The 14,130-nt window shown below is 42.2% G+C and overlaps 1 protein-coding gene across 3 annotated transcripts in view; it reads right to left on the bottom strand.

Annotated features, from left to right (window-relative positions):
* Positions 1-14,130, bottom strand: part of ATP8B1 (ATPase phospholipid transporting 8B1) — a 113,518-nt gene that overhangs the window by 32,940 nt on the left and 66,448 nt on the right. For all 3 annotated transcript variants that reach the window (XM_082853604.1, XM_082853606.1, XM_082853605.1), the window contains exons 3-11: positions 10,113-10,210; positions 8,279-8,392; positions 6,630-6,728; positions 6,455-6,516; positions 3,444-3,516; positions 3,260-3,330; positions 1,543-1,625; positions 1,264-1,422; positions 1,006-1,094 (exon numbers count right to left, since the gene is read on the bottom strand). In XM_082853604.1, coding sequence (XP_082709730.1) covers positions 1,006-1,094; positions 1,264-1,422; positions 1,543-1,625; positions 3,260-3,330; positions 3,444-3,516; positions 6,455-6,516; positions 6,630-6,728; positions 8,279-8,392; positions 10,113-10,210 — 848 coding nt within the window. The remainder of the gene's footprint in view (positions 1-1,005; positions 1,095-1,263; positions 1,423-1,542; positions 1,626-3,259; positions 3,331-3,443; positions 3,517-6,454; positions 6,517-6,629; positions 6,729-8,278; positions 8,393-10,112; positions 10,211-14,130) is intronic.

Here is a 14,130-nt window from a genome sequence, read left to right as displayed (position 1 = left end):
AACATAGCAGTCCTGAGACTGCTATCCTTAGAAGGCCTGTTTGCAAGGTTGACTGTTGGCTGGCTTCTGGGAACTTAGATTTTGGAAGGGTTTCCTGATTCCTTATTTCTTATTCTCTGACAAGAATGGCTCACTGTGCCTAACTATTTGTGTAAAACAATATGTTTTATGCTGAACACCCACATTCCTTTAGGGAGTCTGAAATTTTGGTACATGCCAGGCAGATAAGTGCCTACACGACCAGACCCCAATAAAACCCAGGCACTGAGTCTCTAATGAGCTTCTCTGGTATAACTAACATTTCACATGGGCTGACACAAGTTGTCACTGGGGAGGATTAAGTGTGTCTGGTGTGTATGACCCCACTGGGTGTGTATGACCCCACTGGGAGAGGACTCTTGGAAGCTTGCGCCTGGTTTCCTCTGAACTTTGCCCCATGAGCCTTCTCCCTTTGCTGATCTTGCTTTGTAATAAGCAAGAATTATCATAATAAATTCTAACTATAAGGACAACTATACACTGAATTCTATAAGTCCTCCTAGTGAATCATCAAAACTGGGGGTGGTCCTGGGGACCCTTGAGAGAACTTATACCTAAATTTGCCTTATATCTGGACTCATACAGTACATGTTGGGGGGCAAAAAAGAAAAGGTAGGCTTTTAAGAGAACTATCCCTATGGGAAACTAACAGCAGTAAAATCAACCCTACATTGACTTTAGGAGTCCAGTCCCACTAACTTATCTAAGGCTCCCTGGTTTCCCAACTGCTCACTTCACTCATCAACTCAGGATACCCCACAACTGAAATTTACATTCCCAGGGAGATTCTCCAATTAGAAATGTAGCATTTCTGAGAAAAGGTGAGGGAACCTCCTCTCCCACCCACCCCCTCCCAACTCTGGTGCTCCTTGTGAACTTTCCTACTTGGCCCACAGAGATAAGACTTCTCTGCGCCAACAAATCTAGACCAAATGACAGCAATCTACCAAAACAGAAAATAAATACCGTATACACCATGTAGTTCATCAAGTAATCAATCTTAGTTCTTTTAAATCTGGTTTTCCCACTATTCTTCATTATTTTAGTGTCAGCACCTAAAAATGGAGAATTCAGTATGATCAACAATGGGGAGAACCAATTCACTGGCGCGCCAATAAAAGGGCTCTTTCTTTGGTTTCAACGGAGAAAGGACATAAGATCAATTTCCTCCTTTGAATTTTTAATGAGCCTACAGATCAATTTCCCACGAGACTCAGAAAGTACCTGCAAAAATGACCAATCCATGGCAGAGATCAGTGTTCCTGATTACACAGCCGCGTAACAAAATTTTATCAGCATCCAAAGGAAAACTTGTACTTCTCCAAAACAGTGTTCCTGTAAACTTATCTAGTCGGTTATTCGGTTCCTCACATTCAACAAAACCTTTTAAAGGAGATATGATCTACATAAGTACTCACATATGAAAGATTTTCTGGTTTTAATGAATACGGACTGAATCAAGCAATGAAAATTTGAAACAAAGGAAGACATGTTTGCACAAACCATCAAATGTTGCCAATGAATTTTCTTTCTGGAGATGCTGGTGTGTGATTTCAAGTGCCATTTTGAACTTTAAATTGGTTTCTCTAAAGGAAGAGAAAAAAAAATTAAATGAACAAATGTCAGAGTTCGAACAGGAAGTTAAAGAAAATTGTACAAAGTAACATTAGGCATACCTGGAAGTGAAAGGTAAATAATTAGTTTTTTTCTATTTTCAAACTCTCTGTTCACTTTGGAACTTCAGGTTTGGATGAAGTTATCCCCTGAACTAGACAAAAATCCCTGACCCGGGAAATGTTGGCCCCCTTTGCTGTTTGTTACAGTGAGGCAATCTGGGTAGGACAGAGGTACCCAGAAGCTTCCTTTCCCACTTCTTACTAACTTAATTCTTACCACCAACCTGAACTATCAAACTGCTGTTTAAAAACTTAGCTTCTAATACTTAATCACACTAAGATAATTCTACAAAACACATTTGTGTTTGAAAGGGTCAAGACTCTATCAATTTAATATTTTCTAGAGTGATAACTGGATCCTGTGTCTTTGAAAGATTAATTCTATCTAAAAAAGGACATGGTCACCTTACCCCCAATACTTGGCATGTTCCCACCGCAGTGGAAGGCTAGGCACATGCAAGAGGACACGCGGGGCCAGGCTGCGCACACATGCTCCGGAAAGCAAGCCTTTCCTACTACGATGAATGACTTTTTTCAAGTTCCACAAATACTGACTGGGGATTTCCATGCACTAAGAAGTGGACCAGTGGTTCTCAACCTTCCATTCTGTTTGCTCTGACAGAGCATGCTAGCATTTTATATCTTTGTAAAACTTTAGAATCTCTCACTCACGGGAATAAGAGCTGTTGTACAGTTAAGGTTGAACAATCAACAGACTGATGTATAGAGCAAAGAAAGCCCTCGTTTTTACTCAGATGATCTCAGCTCTCCATCACGAAGCTTACACACATCTAGGGTGTGGGGAAAGGGGTTCATGCCAGAATGGAAAGCACAGGCACTGGCCTTGGGAGCGAGCACAGGGGAGTAGCACTCCAACTCTGCCACCCACTGTGTGACCTTGGGCAGGCGGCCTCCCTCCAGTGCCTCAGTTTCCTCATGGGTAACTTCGAGGTAATAATAATATTGCCTCATAGGGTTGTTGAAAAGATTAAATGAGCTACTACGCAAAACGAATGCAATCTAGTCGGCACTCCATAAATATACTGAAAACTGGTCAAAATGGTCAAAAATGGAAGTTTATCTTTTCAAGTGGTAGCATAATAACCAAAACCTACAAAGGGGGAAAATAGTCCACTGGCAAAGACTTTAAAAATCTATTCTTTTTATCCAAAACAGATACTAATAGTCATTCATCTGTGTCTGAACACTGATCAGCAGCTTACAAAGGGCTCAGGCATACATTGTGTCATCAAACCTTCTACTTTCCCTGAAAATGGGCTTTCAGATAGGGCGATGGAATAGGCAAAGAGAAGTTGGTATACTAGGGAGTCAGACCACTGCTGTCTTACTGTTGGTCCTTCTAGGTACTAACAAGGCAAAGACAAAGAGAGGCTGGTCTCCTACAGAGGTTGCTGGGCAGCCAGCAGGGGGTAGAGGTAAGGCCAGACCTCAGGTCTTCTCATCCAAGTGCACAGCTTTCAATGCAACAAAGGTTAGCCTTCCAAAGGTTAGCTTTCCAACAGGCCCAGCTAAGACCCACTCACCCATCCAGTTCAGCCGTTTCCACGTAGCAGAGGCTGTTAGGTTCAGAGCTGGACAGCAGCAGGATGTCAGCCTGTTTGAAACAAAACACACGATAACACAGAGAGACCCTGACCCCCCAGGCAAAACTGAGCACCAGGTCAGATGTGAGGGCAAGGAATGAGACAGCAGAGCTTGTCCACTTACTGGGATGAAATCATTTTTTTTCAGACGAATGACATCTCCGACTTGAATCTCTTTCCACTTGGCAATTTTGAACCTAAATATTAAAAAAAAAAATGATAGTGTAGTGGCTTTTTAAAGTTACTGGCAAGGGATTTGGAATTATTCTGTCTGGAAGCCAAAGATTCTGGGAAAACATATACATCACAGGGAAAAGGTGTGCCAGAAGTTCAGCCATCTGATGATTAAGGGGTCACAGGACCATCATCTCCTCTGAAGGAAGGAACAATGGCGGTGCTGACTTTGATGTGTCCTTTCCATTCTATGTTGTATAACTGAGGGTCAATGGGGGCTCCTTAAATGTGTGGGAAGGAGACACATGCCACCCCTCTGTTTTTGCTCATGTCCTGTACTCCCAGCCCTTCTCCTTCCTTTCCTCTCAGTTATCCATCACCCGCTAGTCCCAGGACAGGGATGCACTATGGCTCCCACATGGGCCACCTGGAATCATCATGGAGCTCTAGTGCTGGCCTCCTCTCTACTGTTTAAAGTTATCTTTTTGATGAGTGTGTACCACTTTCCTAATGAATCTCCTAAGGATATTGATAAAATAAAAAGATTGCTTCCTTCAGTATTAAATTCTACTGGAAACACCCATTTAAATGTTTAACAAGTCAACATTTTTTAAAAGTTTTAAACTATAGTATAGGCAGACCTTGGAGATACTCCAGGTTCAGTTCCAGACCACCACAACAAAGCAAATATTGCAATAAAGCGAGTCATGAAATTTTTGGTTTCCAGTGCATATAAGTGTTATGTTTACACTATACTGTAGTCTATTAAGTGTGCAATAGCATTATATCTAAAAAAAATGTACATACATTCTTTAAAAATACTCTATTGCTAAAAAAGTCTGTCATCTGAGCCTTCAGTGAGTTGCAATCTTTTTGCAAAAGCAACATCAAAGATCACTGATCACAGATCACCATAACAAAAAAATAATAATGATTAAGTTTGAAATATTTCAAGAATTACCAAAATGTGACAGAGACACGAAATGAGCAAATGCTGTTGGAAATACGGCAGCTTGCTTGACGCAGGGTTGCCACAAACCTTCAATTTGTTAAAAAAATGCAGTATTTGTGAAGCGCAATAATGCAAAATGCAATGAAGTAAGGTCTGCCTGTTGTCTGTTTTAAAGGTTTTCATTATAGAAAAGATATCCCTAACAGATATTATGAACCTACCACAACTAATATCCTTAATTGTTTTGGAGACAGAAATCCAATTACTATGTTGGTCCTCCCATTAACTTATGGATAAAAGAGACCTGGAGATTTAAGGTACATTTAAAATATACGCTTATACCTCAGTTTCCCCAATTTTACAAGAATTTAATACACAATTTTCAATCTCAAGATTTTTCTTAACCTGGCTTATCTTTCACTAAGAGGAATGGTAGTTAGTTTACATTTTAATATTTCTGAAATGGTCAATTAGCAATTTGCGTGTGGGTCTCAATTATAAACGAATAAGTTAAGCACCTTCTTGCCACAGCTCTTCAGGGGTATTAGAAGCAATTCCGTTCGACTCTGCCACTGTGATGTCCAGTTTCCCCTTGGGAGACCCCTGTCACTTTGCCCCACGGATGCCCAAGTCCCCATACATGGGCTGTCGGGGCCACAGTCATGCCTATATGCAGTCCTAACCCCAGTTCAAGGCTACTCAGAGCTACTCTTTACCAGTGTAGTCGGCCGGGCTGTGGGCTACACAGGGCTCTGGCTGTGAATCTCACCACCATCCACGACAGTGATTCTAAGTGACTTGAAAGGTAACCTTTGGAACAGAATCTATTTATTTGGAAGGGAAAAAAAGCATCTAAACATATTTATAGATTAAAATAGTCTATATTCAAAGTAGACACCACTGAAGTGTGGCTATAACTCGGGTTATTTTCCTCAGTGTCGACACACGAAACGTCTTTGAATTGGGCCTCAGTCGCTATTTTTAGCACTTGAATTTGTAGTTCTGCCTGGAAGCTCTTGCTCAAAAAACGACTCACCACTGGTCCCTGACTTGGCACGTGGGTCACCACTGACTACATTACTTTAGCAAACACTGAGGAGCACGTTCTGTGCGCTGGGTGCTCAGGCGGCCACAAAAACAAATACCACCAGGTGCAGTCTCCCCAAGAAACTCAGAGTTCCAGAGAGATGAGACTTCCACACAAATAATTCTAATGAAATTCAGATCCTAATAAGAAAGATGAAAACAAAACGCTCTGAAAACACAGTGAGGGACTTCCCCGGTGGCGCAGTGGTTAAGAATCCGCCTGCCAATGCAGGGGACCCGGGTTCGAGCCCTGGTCCGGGAAGATCCCACATGCTGCGGAGCAACTAAGCCCGTGTGCCACAACTACTGAGTCTGCGCTCTAGAGCCCGTGAGTAACAACTACTGAGCCCGCGTGCCACAACTATTGAGCCCGTGTGCCACAACTACTGAGCCCACGAGCCACAACTACTGAAGCCCGCGCACCTAGAGCCCGTGCTCCGCAACAAAGACAAGCCAACGCAATGAGAAGCCTGCGCACCGCAACGAAGAGTAGCCCCCGCTCACCTCAACTAGAGAAAGCCCATGCGCAGCAACGAAATAAATAAATATCTAAATAAATAAATTTATTTAAAAAAAAAAACAGTGAAGGAAGAAATCACTGTAGCTGGGGAGTCAGGAAGGGTGTCAGGTCATCTGGGCAAAGCCCTGGGCAGCATAAGTTTGGGAAGAGCAGAGATGAAGCGGCACACTCCAGGATGAGTGTAAACACAGGAGTGCCGAGGACACAGAGCCCCATCGGGCAACCGCCTGGACCCCAACTTGGGTATAGCTTTGTCTCAGGAAGTGAAGAGAGGCCTTTATAAGGAAAAGGTTCATGCACTGATAGACTTTCAAGTTCAAATAGTTATCTCTAAGGATGTTTCCAGATGTATTTGTACAACACATCCTTGGAAGAAAGTCACACATTGAGAAAAGCATGGTACCTGCCATCCTTAATGACTTCGCACGTCCTATTGTTGATTTCGTTGTCCATTTTATGGCGAGCCTTGAGAGGAGGGATGGGAAAGGCTATTTTAATAATCTCAAAATGTCAAGTATTAACGCCACTTGAAAATATGCTTGCAGCAGCGAGGAGGAAGCTGTGGAAAAAATCCTTACCACATCGTCCACGAGGTCTTTGATGGCCGTGATGCCCAGCACCACCAGCAAGGGCACCAGGGTGGTATACCACGCCAGGGTCGTGATTTGAGGGATTGCCTGAAAGAGATAAAAAAGAAGGCGTACGTGTGTGCCCAGGAAGGCACAGCTAACCTACAGGCAACTGCTAACTCTAAGCTTGTTGATTCTAAGGCTAATCTCCATTATCACCCAGGTCTGCATCCTGCCAATCAGGCATGAAAAGGTGCTGAAGCATCCAGCTAACCTTTCTCGTGCCCCTCTCTCTCTCTCTCTCTGTCTCTCTCTCACTTCTGGTCTCCTGGGACACAGCCCAGAGGACAGTGGCTCCTGGTCTCATTATGGCTTTCACTGGACACCAAGGAAGCTTTGTAACATGATATCTAAGAGAGAAATGCTCCAAACCTTTTGTGAAAGTCATAATTAACTACGGGCAGGCACTGTAGGGTCCCAGGGACTGCATACAGCAGGCTGTACGCTGCTGGTTGTTCAGCAGTGGTCTCTGAGGGTCCCATGATGGAGGCAAAAACGGCAGTAGATAGTGGCTGGCTCTGGATTGGGTGGGGCATCTATGGGACCATTAGAAGGAAGTGCTTCCTTCATGGTCCTTGCTATCGGTCTAGCCAAGAAAGAGGGTGGCCTTGCAGGAAGCCTCGCATCCATCAAGATGGCCATCAAGTTGGAATAAAAGATTGGGAAGCAAGTAAAGACCTCCTGCAACCATCCTATTGATCGTCAGGCCACATCATGTAGTGGTTAAAATGACAAGCTTTGGAGTCAAACTCCTGGATCCAAGTCCTACCCAGCCTCGCCACGTAGGGTGATAGGACTTGAAGCAAGTTCCTCTACCTCACCAGCCTTCAGTTCTTCTCTGCAAATGGAAGGTTATGATAGTACTTAACGAGCACAAGAATTAAGTGAAGTAACAGTGCAAGGAAAGGGCTGTCTAGGGCTATTACTAGTTCCCTAATCTGGATCACTGTACCTTCAGAAAAGATAATTAGGGGATGGTTAGAAGAGAGAAAGCTCAGTTCCCACATTATTGTCAATATGCGGAACTCCCCTTTTCCGTCTAGAAGGAAGTAAAGGGAAGGTAGCACTGTGCTATCCAGATACGTGGATTCCTTGCCACGATTAAGATAAAAAACAACAACAACAAAAAACCTCAGGAAAAAATTAGGCCTTTCCAGTAGTGTAAAACTAGTTCACAAAAATAATTGGAGAATTATGACCAAAATACTAATAAAAATCAATATTTTGGCATCTAAATAAAAAAATAAAGGCCAACCATGAAAAAATGGATTTAATTTTAAGGTACGATTATTTTACAAAGTGAAGATTTTAACTTTACTCACTTCAGGGAAACCAGTTTTACCACTGACATCAGTAGGAAATTGAATTTTTTAAAATACAGAATTAAAATAACATTTCCATTTGCTCCCATTCCCTGTTCATTTAACACTGTTGAGCTCGTTGTCTATAAGGCACTTTCCCTTACGTGCAGAACGCAGATGTCCATATAGAAAACTTTCAAGATTATTCACATTTTATACGCAACTTAAACAATAACAACCTGAATGTTATTAAGTCACCATAATTCAAAACAGATTTAAGATATCAAAGGGCATTACCTGTAAGATAAGAAGGACCAGGAAATAGAAATTGGCTGCTCTCTTAAACTGCTCAAACAAATTCATTGGTAGAAAGGTAAACGCATTATACTTGTATGTTTTAATTGCATTAGTCTGTTGGAAAAAATGAGAAAGTCATTCTAAACAATGCCACACACTTATCACAGCGTCACAATGTATATACACCTGCAAAAATCACTAAGCCCTGTGGCCTACAGGGACCAAGGACGTAAGTCGTCAGAAAGATACTGAGATTTCCTTTAAGCTTCTACTTCTAACTGGGTCTCAAAATGACCCCTTGGAGGCTTATGTCAGAGACAGTAACAAGATGCAGACATTTCACCTCAAAGGTCTCTGTGGCAAATCTGGCTGTGACCAAATGGATCCTGCTGTTGGGTCCCTTGACCCCTTAGAAGCCTCCTTGAAAATGGGGCAAAGATGGGAAGAAAATAGGAGACATCAACATGGGGCGAAAAGGAACGTTCTTTTACTTAAGAGGGATGGAGGCTGTGTGAGTAAGAGGGATGGAGGCTGTGTGAGAAAAAGAGATGGGTGTGGCTGAGTTGTGTGCCCCAAAAGATATGCTCGAGTCCTCACCCCGATACCTGCGATGGTCATCTTATTTGGAAATATAGTGTTTGCAGATGTAATCAAGTTACAGTGAAGTCATGCTGGTTTAAGGTGGCCCTAATCCAATGACTGCTGGCCTTAGTAGAGAAAAACTGGGCAAAGACACAGAAACACACAGGGAGGCCATGTGGAGACAGAGGCAGAGAGATTGGAGTGCTGCGTCTACAGGCCAAGGAACACCACGGAGTGTCAGCCAGAAGCCACAGGAGAAGTTTGGAACAGATTCTCCCTCAGATGCTCCAGAAGGAACCAACCTTGCTGACACCTTGATTTTAGACTCCTGGCCCCTTGAATCGTAAGAGAATAAATTTCTGTTGACTTAAGCCACCCGAGTGGTAGTACTTCATTAGAGCAGTCCTAGGGATCTAACAAACATTTCAGCCCAGACGTAGTGGGGGTTCTTTATATTTCAATGACAATAAGCATTTTTGAGGTGAAAATAGCTTCAAAGTCTCTAAATCCATCACAGGCAGAGGAGGGGGAAATATGTTACTAAGATTCCTTTCAAATTCTTATTACTGTCAAAAACAAGGCTTCTGTGATATGACTGTAGATTCTTTTATAAAATATTTTTTAAAGAGCTTTGCACACACAGAGGGGAAATTTCAATCTACACAATTTTGTAAGCCACCCCCACACACCCTTAAGGTAGTTAATCTTAGTGGGATGAATAAAAATGACATTCTAGGAGTCTAAAATATGACACAAATGAACCTGTCTATGAAACAGAAACAGACTCACAGACCTAGAGAACAGACTTGTGGTTGCCAAGGGGAATGGAGTGAGAGTTTGGGGTTAGCAGATTCAACCTATTATATATAGGATGGATAAACAACAAGGTCCTACTGTATAGCACAGGGAACTATAGTCAATATCCTGTGATAAACCACAATGGAAAAGAACTTTTAAAAGAATGTGTGTGTGTGTGTGTGTGTGTGTGTGTGTGTGTGTATATATATATATATATATATATATATATATAAAACTGAATCACTTCGCTGTTTAGCAGAAATTAACACAACATCGTAAATCAACTAGACTTCAATTTCAAAAATGACATTCTAGAGAACTAATGATGATTATCAGTAGCCCCAGGCCAGGGGTTACCTGGAAGGCAGGTACCACACGAAGCCAGTAAGCATGATGGCTACTGGGAAAAACTGGCTTTTACTATAATTAATTTAGGAAGTTAAAATCAACTTACCGCATATTTGCTCTCCTTAATACAAAAGAACTTTGTGTTCATAAAATGAGGTTGTTCGTGGAAGCTTCGATCATTTGCTTTGACTTGCCATGTACAATCTTTAAAAAAGAAAGAGAAAAAAGTCCATCAAGTAGAAAATTCGTAGGTTGCTATGGGTTGAATTGTGTCCTTCCTAGATTCACACATTGAAGCCCTAACCCCCATCCTGTACCTCAGAATACGACCTTATTTGGAAATAGTCACTGCAGATACAATTAAGTTAAAGTGGGGTCATTAGAGTGGACCCTAATCCAATATGACTTTAGGACAAAAGAAAATTGGGACAGAGATACCCATAGAGGGAAGACAGTGTGAAGCCACAGGGAGAAGACAGCCACTTACAAGCCAAGGAGAAAGAGGCCTGGAACAGATCTTTCCCTCACAGCCCTCAAAAGGAATCAACACCACAACACTTTGATCACAGACTTCTAGCCTCCAGAACTGTGAGACAAAAAATATCTGCTGTTCAAGCCGCCCAGTTTATGGTACTTTGTTAGGGCAGCCTGAGCAAACCAATGACCATGTTGTAACTTGACCCACTGTCCATAGAACATTCAATCCTAAAAGAGAAATCCTCATTTAAACATGGCCCGAACAAAAGTCCCAGAGCTCTACAAAGTGACAGCTAAATTATTACTTCAAACTCATTTACTTGGTCTGTAAAATGTACAACCCATTACATACTTAGCGAATGAATAAATCAAAGAAAAAGGGTATCGCCGACAAATTCAACACTTTGGAGTCGTGATCATAGATCGGGGCTGTGCATGGCTTTATCCTGATGGCCAGCATCTGCTGCTGTCTTTCTAAGTTCATTCCATGCACTTAATGTCACATCTACCACTCAAACGCCAGTTCTAATTCCAGGGAACTTTAGAAAGCCCTCGGCTTCTCTGTTGCTAAAGGGAACAACTCTCAGGCGATAGGTTCCCATAAAACCTCTGACAGGCTGGGAGGACCCTCCGAGGACATGCTTGCCGACCTTCTGAATGGACAGGAAAGGTAAAGTTCACAAACAGTGAGATATAGTTTATCTCTAGCCTGATTCCTTTCCATCTCAATGGTGGAGTCCAGCTCCTAATGGAAATTTCAGCCAAAGGGACCTTCAACCTAGAGATGAGTAGCCTGGCAGTCAGGCTACAGTTGTAGGGAAGAAATTTCCACCCACCTGTTCTGTCTTTGCCCATCCGCTCTTGACTTCTACTGTCGCATGATATATGGCTCTAAAGGGAACATTTGTTCAGTGCTTAGTAGGTGCCAGGCATCATGCCAAGTAGTTAGTTAATATGTCAGTTTTACAGCTGAGGAAACGGAGGCAGAGACAGGATTCAGGGGGAGAATCAGAATTCAAAGTCTGGCAGTCTGACCCCCAAGCCAACCTCTCCATCCACCTCGCTCTACTGACTGGACTTTCTTTTGTGATTTATGCTACAAACCACCATGAGAACTGCCTTGTTAGTGAGCAGACTTGGGGTGGGGGGGCGGTCACTTATCAGTATAGGGTCAACCTTTCCACTGTTACCTAATATCAGGCAGTGCTTCTTCTCCTAACAGGAAGGCATGAGTTGTCACCGCTATGAAAGCTCAAGACAAGGATATTATAACTTAGGAAGAAACGTTCAGGAAGCAGCTTTTTGGCATAAGGTCCCCCACTGACTGTGTGTTTGAACATGCACGTGAGATGAAGTTCCCTTGTGTGACACACACGAGAGTGGGTGAACCAGGTGGGTTTTTTTTCCCCACATTACTCTTTTTTTAATTAAAAAAATTTTTTTTTGTATTTTGGCCACACCGTGTGGCACGTGGGATGGTTGCCGGACCAGGGGTCGAACCCAGGCCTCCGCAGTGAAAGCGCCAAATCCTAACCACTAGGCCACCAGGGCCTCCATGAACCAGGTCTTGATGAGCTCCTTCTTCTGCAAACTGACACAGAAGGGGGATCAACAACTCGTGAGACACTCTTTTTGGAGATGGGATTATATTAAAGAACATTTACAAGTAAAGGATTATAAGATTATCAATCTTATGACTACAATTATAAAAACTTAAATATGCTTTAGAAAAAAACATATTTCTTTTTTTTTTGCGGTACACGGGCCTCTCATTGTTGTGGCCTCTCCCGCCGCGAAGCACAGGCTCCGGACGCGCAGGCCCAGCAGCCATGGCTCACGGGCCCAGGCGCTCTGCGGCACGTGGGATCCTCCCGGACCGGGGCACGAACCTGCGTCCCCTGCATCGGCAGGCAGACTCTCAACCACTGCACCACCAGGGAAGCCCCATATTTCATTTTTTAATGATTCACTTTCTAGACTTTTACTTCCAAGAAAGTACGTATAATACTGCAAAAGGAACAATTGAGGACTACTGAAGAAAGCAAATAATTAACCTTATGACTTTTTAAAAACCACTGTACCATTATTGAAAATTTCTCTTGCATCATTTGGACTGCCATTCATTGGGTAATCATAACTGTTATGTCATGACAAATGGAAATGTTCTAAGCATCTTTTTAGCTTAAATGCGATATTATCAAAAGGGAAAATTTAAATGGAACTACACGACAGCTCCTGAGGGCTGTTAGAATGTGTGCAATCAGAACATTTCTTTTCGACTGAAAAAGAAGATCGAAATGAAAGTAGGTTAAAAAAAGATATTTTATAGGGTAATCTTGAATCCATTCTATTTTACGGTAACTTGCAAATTTTTAAAGGTTTAATTTGGCTCCCAGATGACTTGTAACACATCCCTGGTCACGAGTGTTCTAGAATACCTCTGAGAACTGCCGTTCAAAAATTCAGGAAGGTTGAGAAGAAAAACAGACAAGATTCCTCGAGAAGGGAGAAAAGACCAATGAGAAGGGATAAAAATCAATCTCAGAAATACTCAAGAGGAAAGAATAAGCTGCCCTCTTAATGAGCTGGATTCTTCGTCCCCCTTGTGGCCCTTTAAATTTGCTTCATAATTAAGTCCTCCAGCCAGTGGTTCCTCTGTCACAGCACAACCCCCTCATTCCCCAGCCCAGTTTGAATTGGATGCCTCAGATAGAGGGTAGTATCTGACCTCAAGTAGGGGCAGTGAAGGGTCTGCTAGAAATGACCTTGGTCTCTTAATTTTACAGTTTGAATAACACGTTGGGGAGCTTGGAGAAAGTAACTAGTGTCTTCGTCTACAATATACTGAGCTTAACCACAGAAGCATTTGTAGTTAATTTCAGAAACCTGATTGCAGTCAAGTAATCAATAACCCTATTTCTAACAAGGTTCCTTGTTTGGCCTAATTCAGACACATCAGCAGGCAAAGAAATTGGTTCCTTTTCCTGATCATTTCCTGAGTTTGACGCTAATTGCCTGAGGAATATTTCAATCAGAGACCATAAAGTAAGTGAAACGTGTTCTGTGGTCAAATACACAGCAGCCTACACAGCAAAACACAGCAGCCTACATCCCTCCCTTGGATATGCAATAGACCCACTGGTGTATTAAAGGCTCTGAGAAGTCCTGTAGTAAAGAAACATTTAATTTTATTTAATTTAATCTTTTCAAAATTAATGTGACCACAGGCACATTTTTAACAATCACAGAACACCTATTAATATGGATTGAGAAATGCTGTGGTAAAGTGCATGCCTTTAGGAAACGTAGCGAAACGACACTTGGAAATCTGTGGTTTTGATCAAACATTTACTAGGTACCCAATTAAAACAGAGAACCTTACCGGACACTTGGACCACAAGGCTAATTTATAGAAAAAGTAGGAACCTTGACCCATTTTCTAGAATGGAAATATTGACCAAGAAAAGAGAAGAAGTAATACACTAACCAGCAAAAAATTCCCCTTCACCATATGACCCTTTGGTTAAGATAGAGAGAAATCAGCTAACAAAGGTTGTGCCTGATAAAATCATCAACGCATGTTGCATTTACCATCAGCCAGCTGTGGCTCAAAATCGTCTGGTAAACATGTATTTAGTGTATGCAAA

The sequence above is a fragment of the Leucopleurus acutus genome (assembly GCF_964270905.1).
Source record: "Leucopleurus acutus genome assembly, chromosome: 13".
Classification (NCBI taxonomy): domain Eukaryota; kingdom Metazoa; phylum Chordata; class Mammalia; order Artiodactyla; family Delphinidae; genus Leucopleurus; species Leucopleurus acutus.
This window is presented reverse-complemented; position numbering and strand designations above follow the sequence as displayed.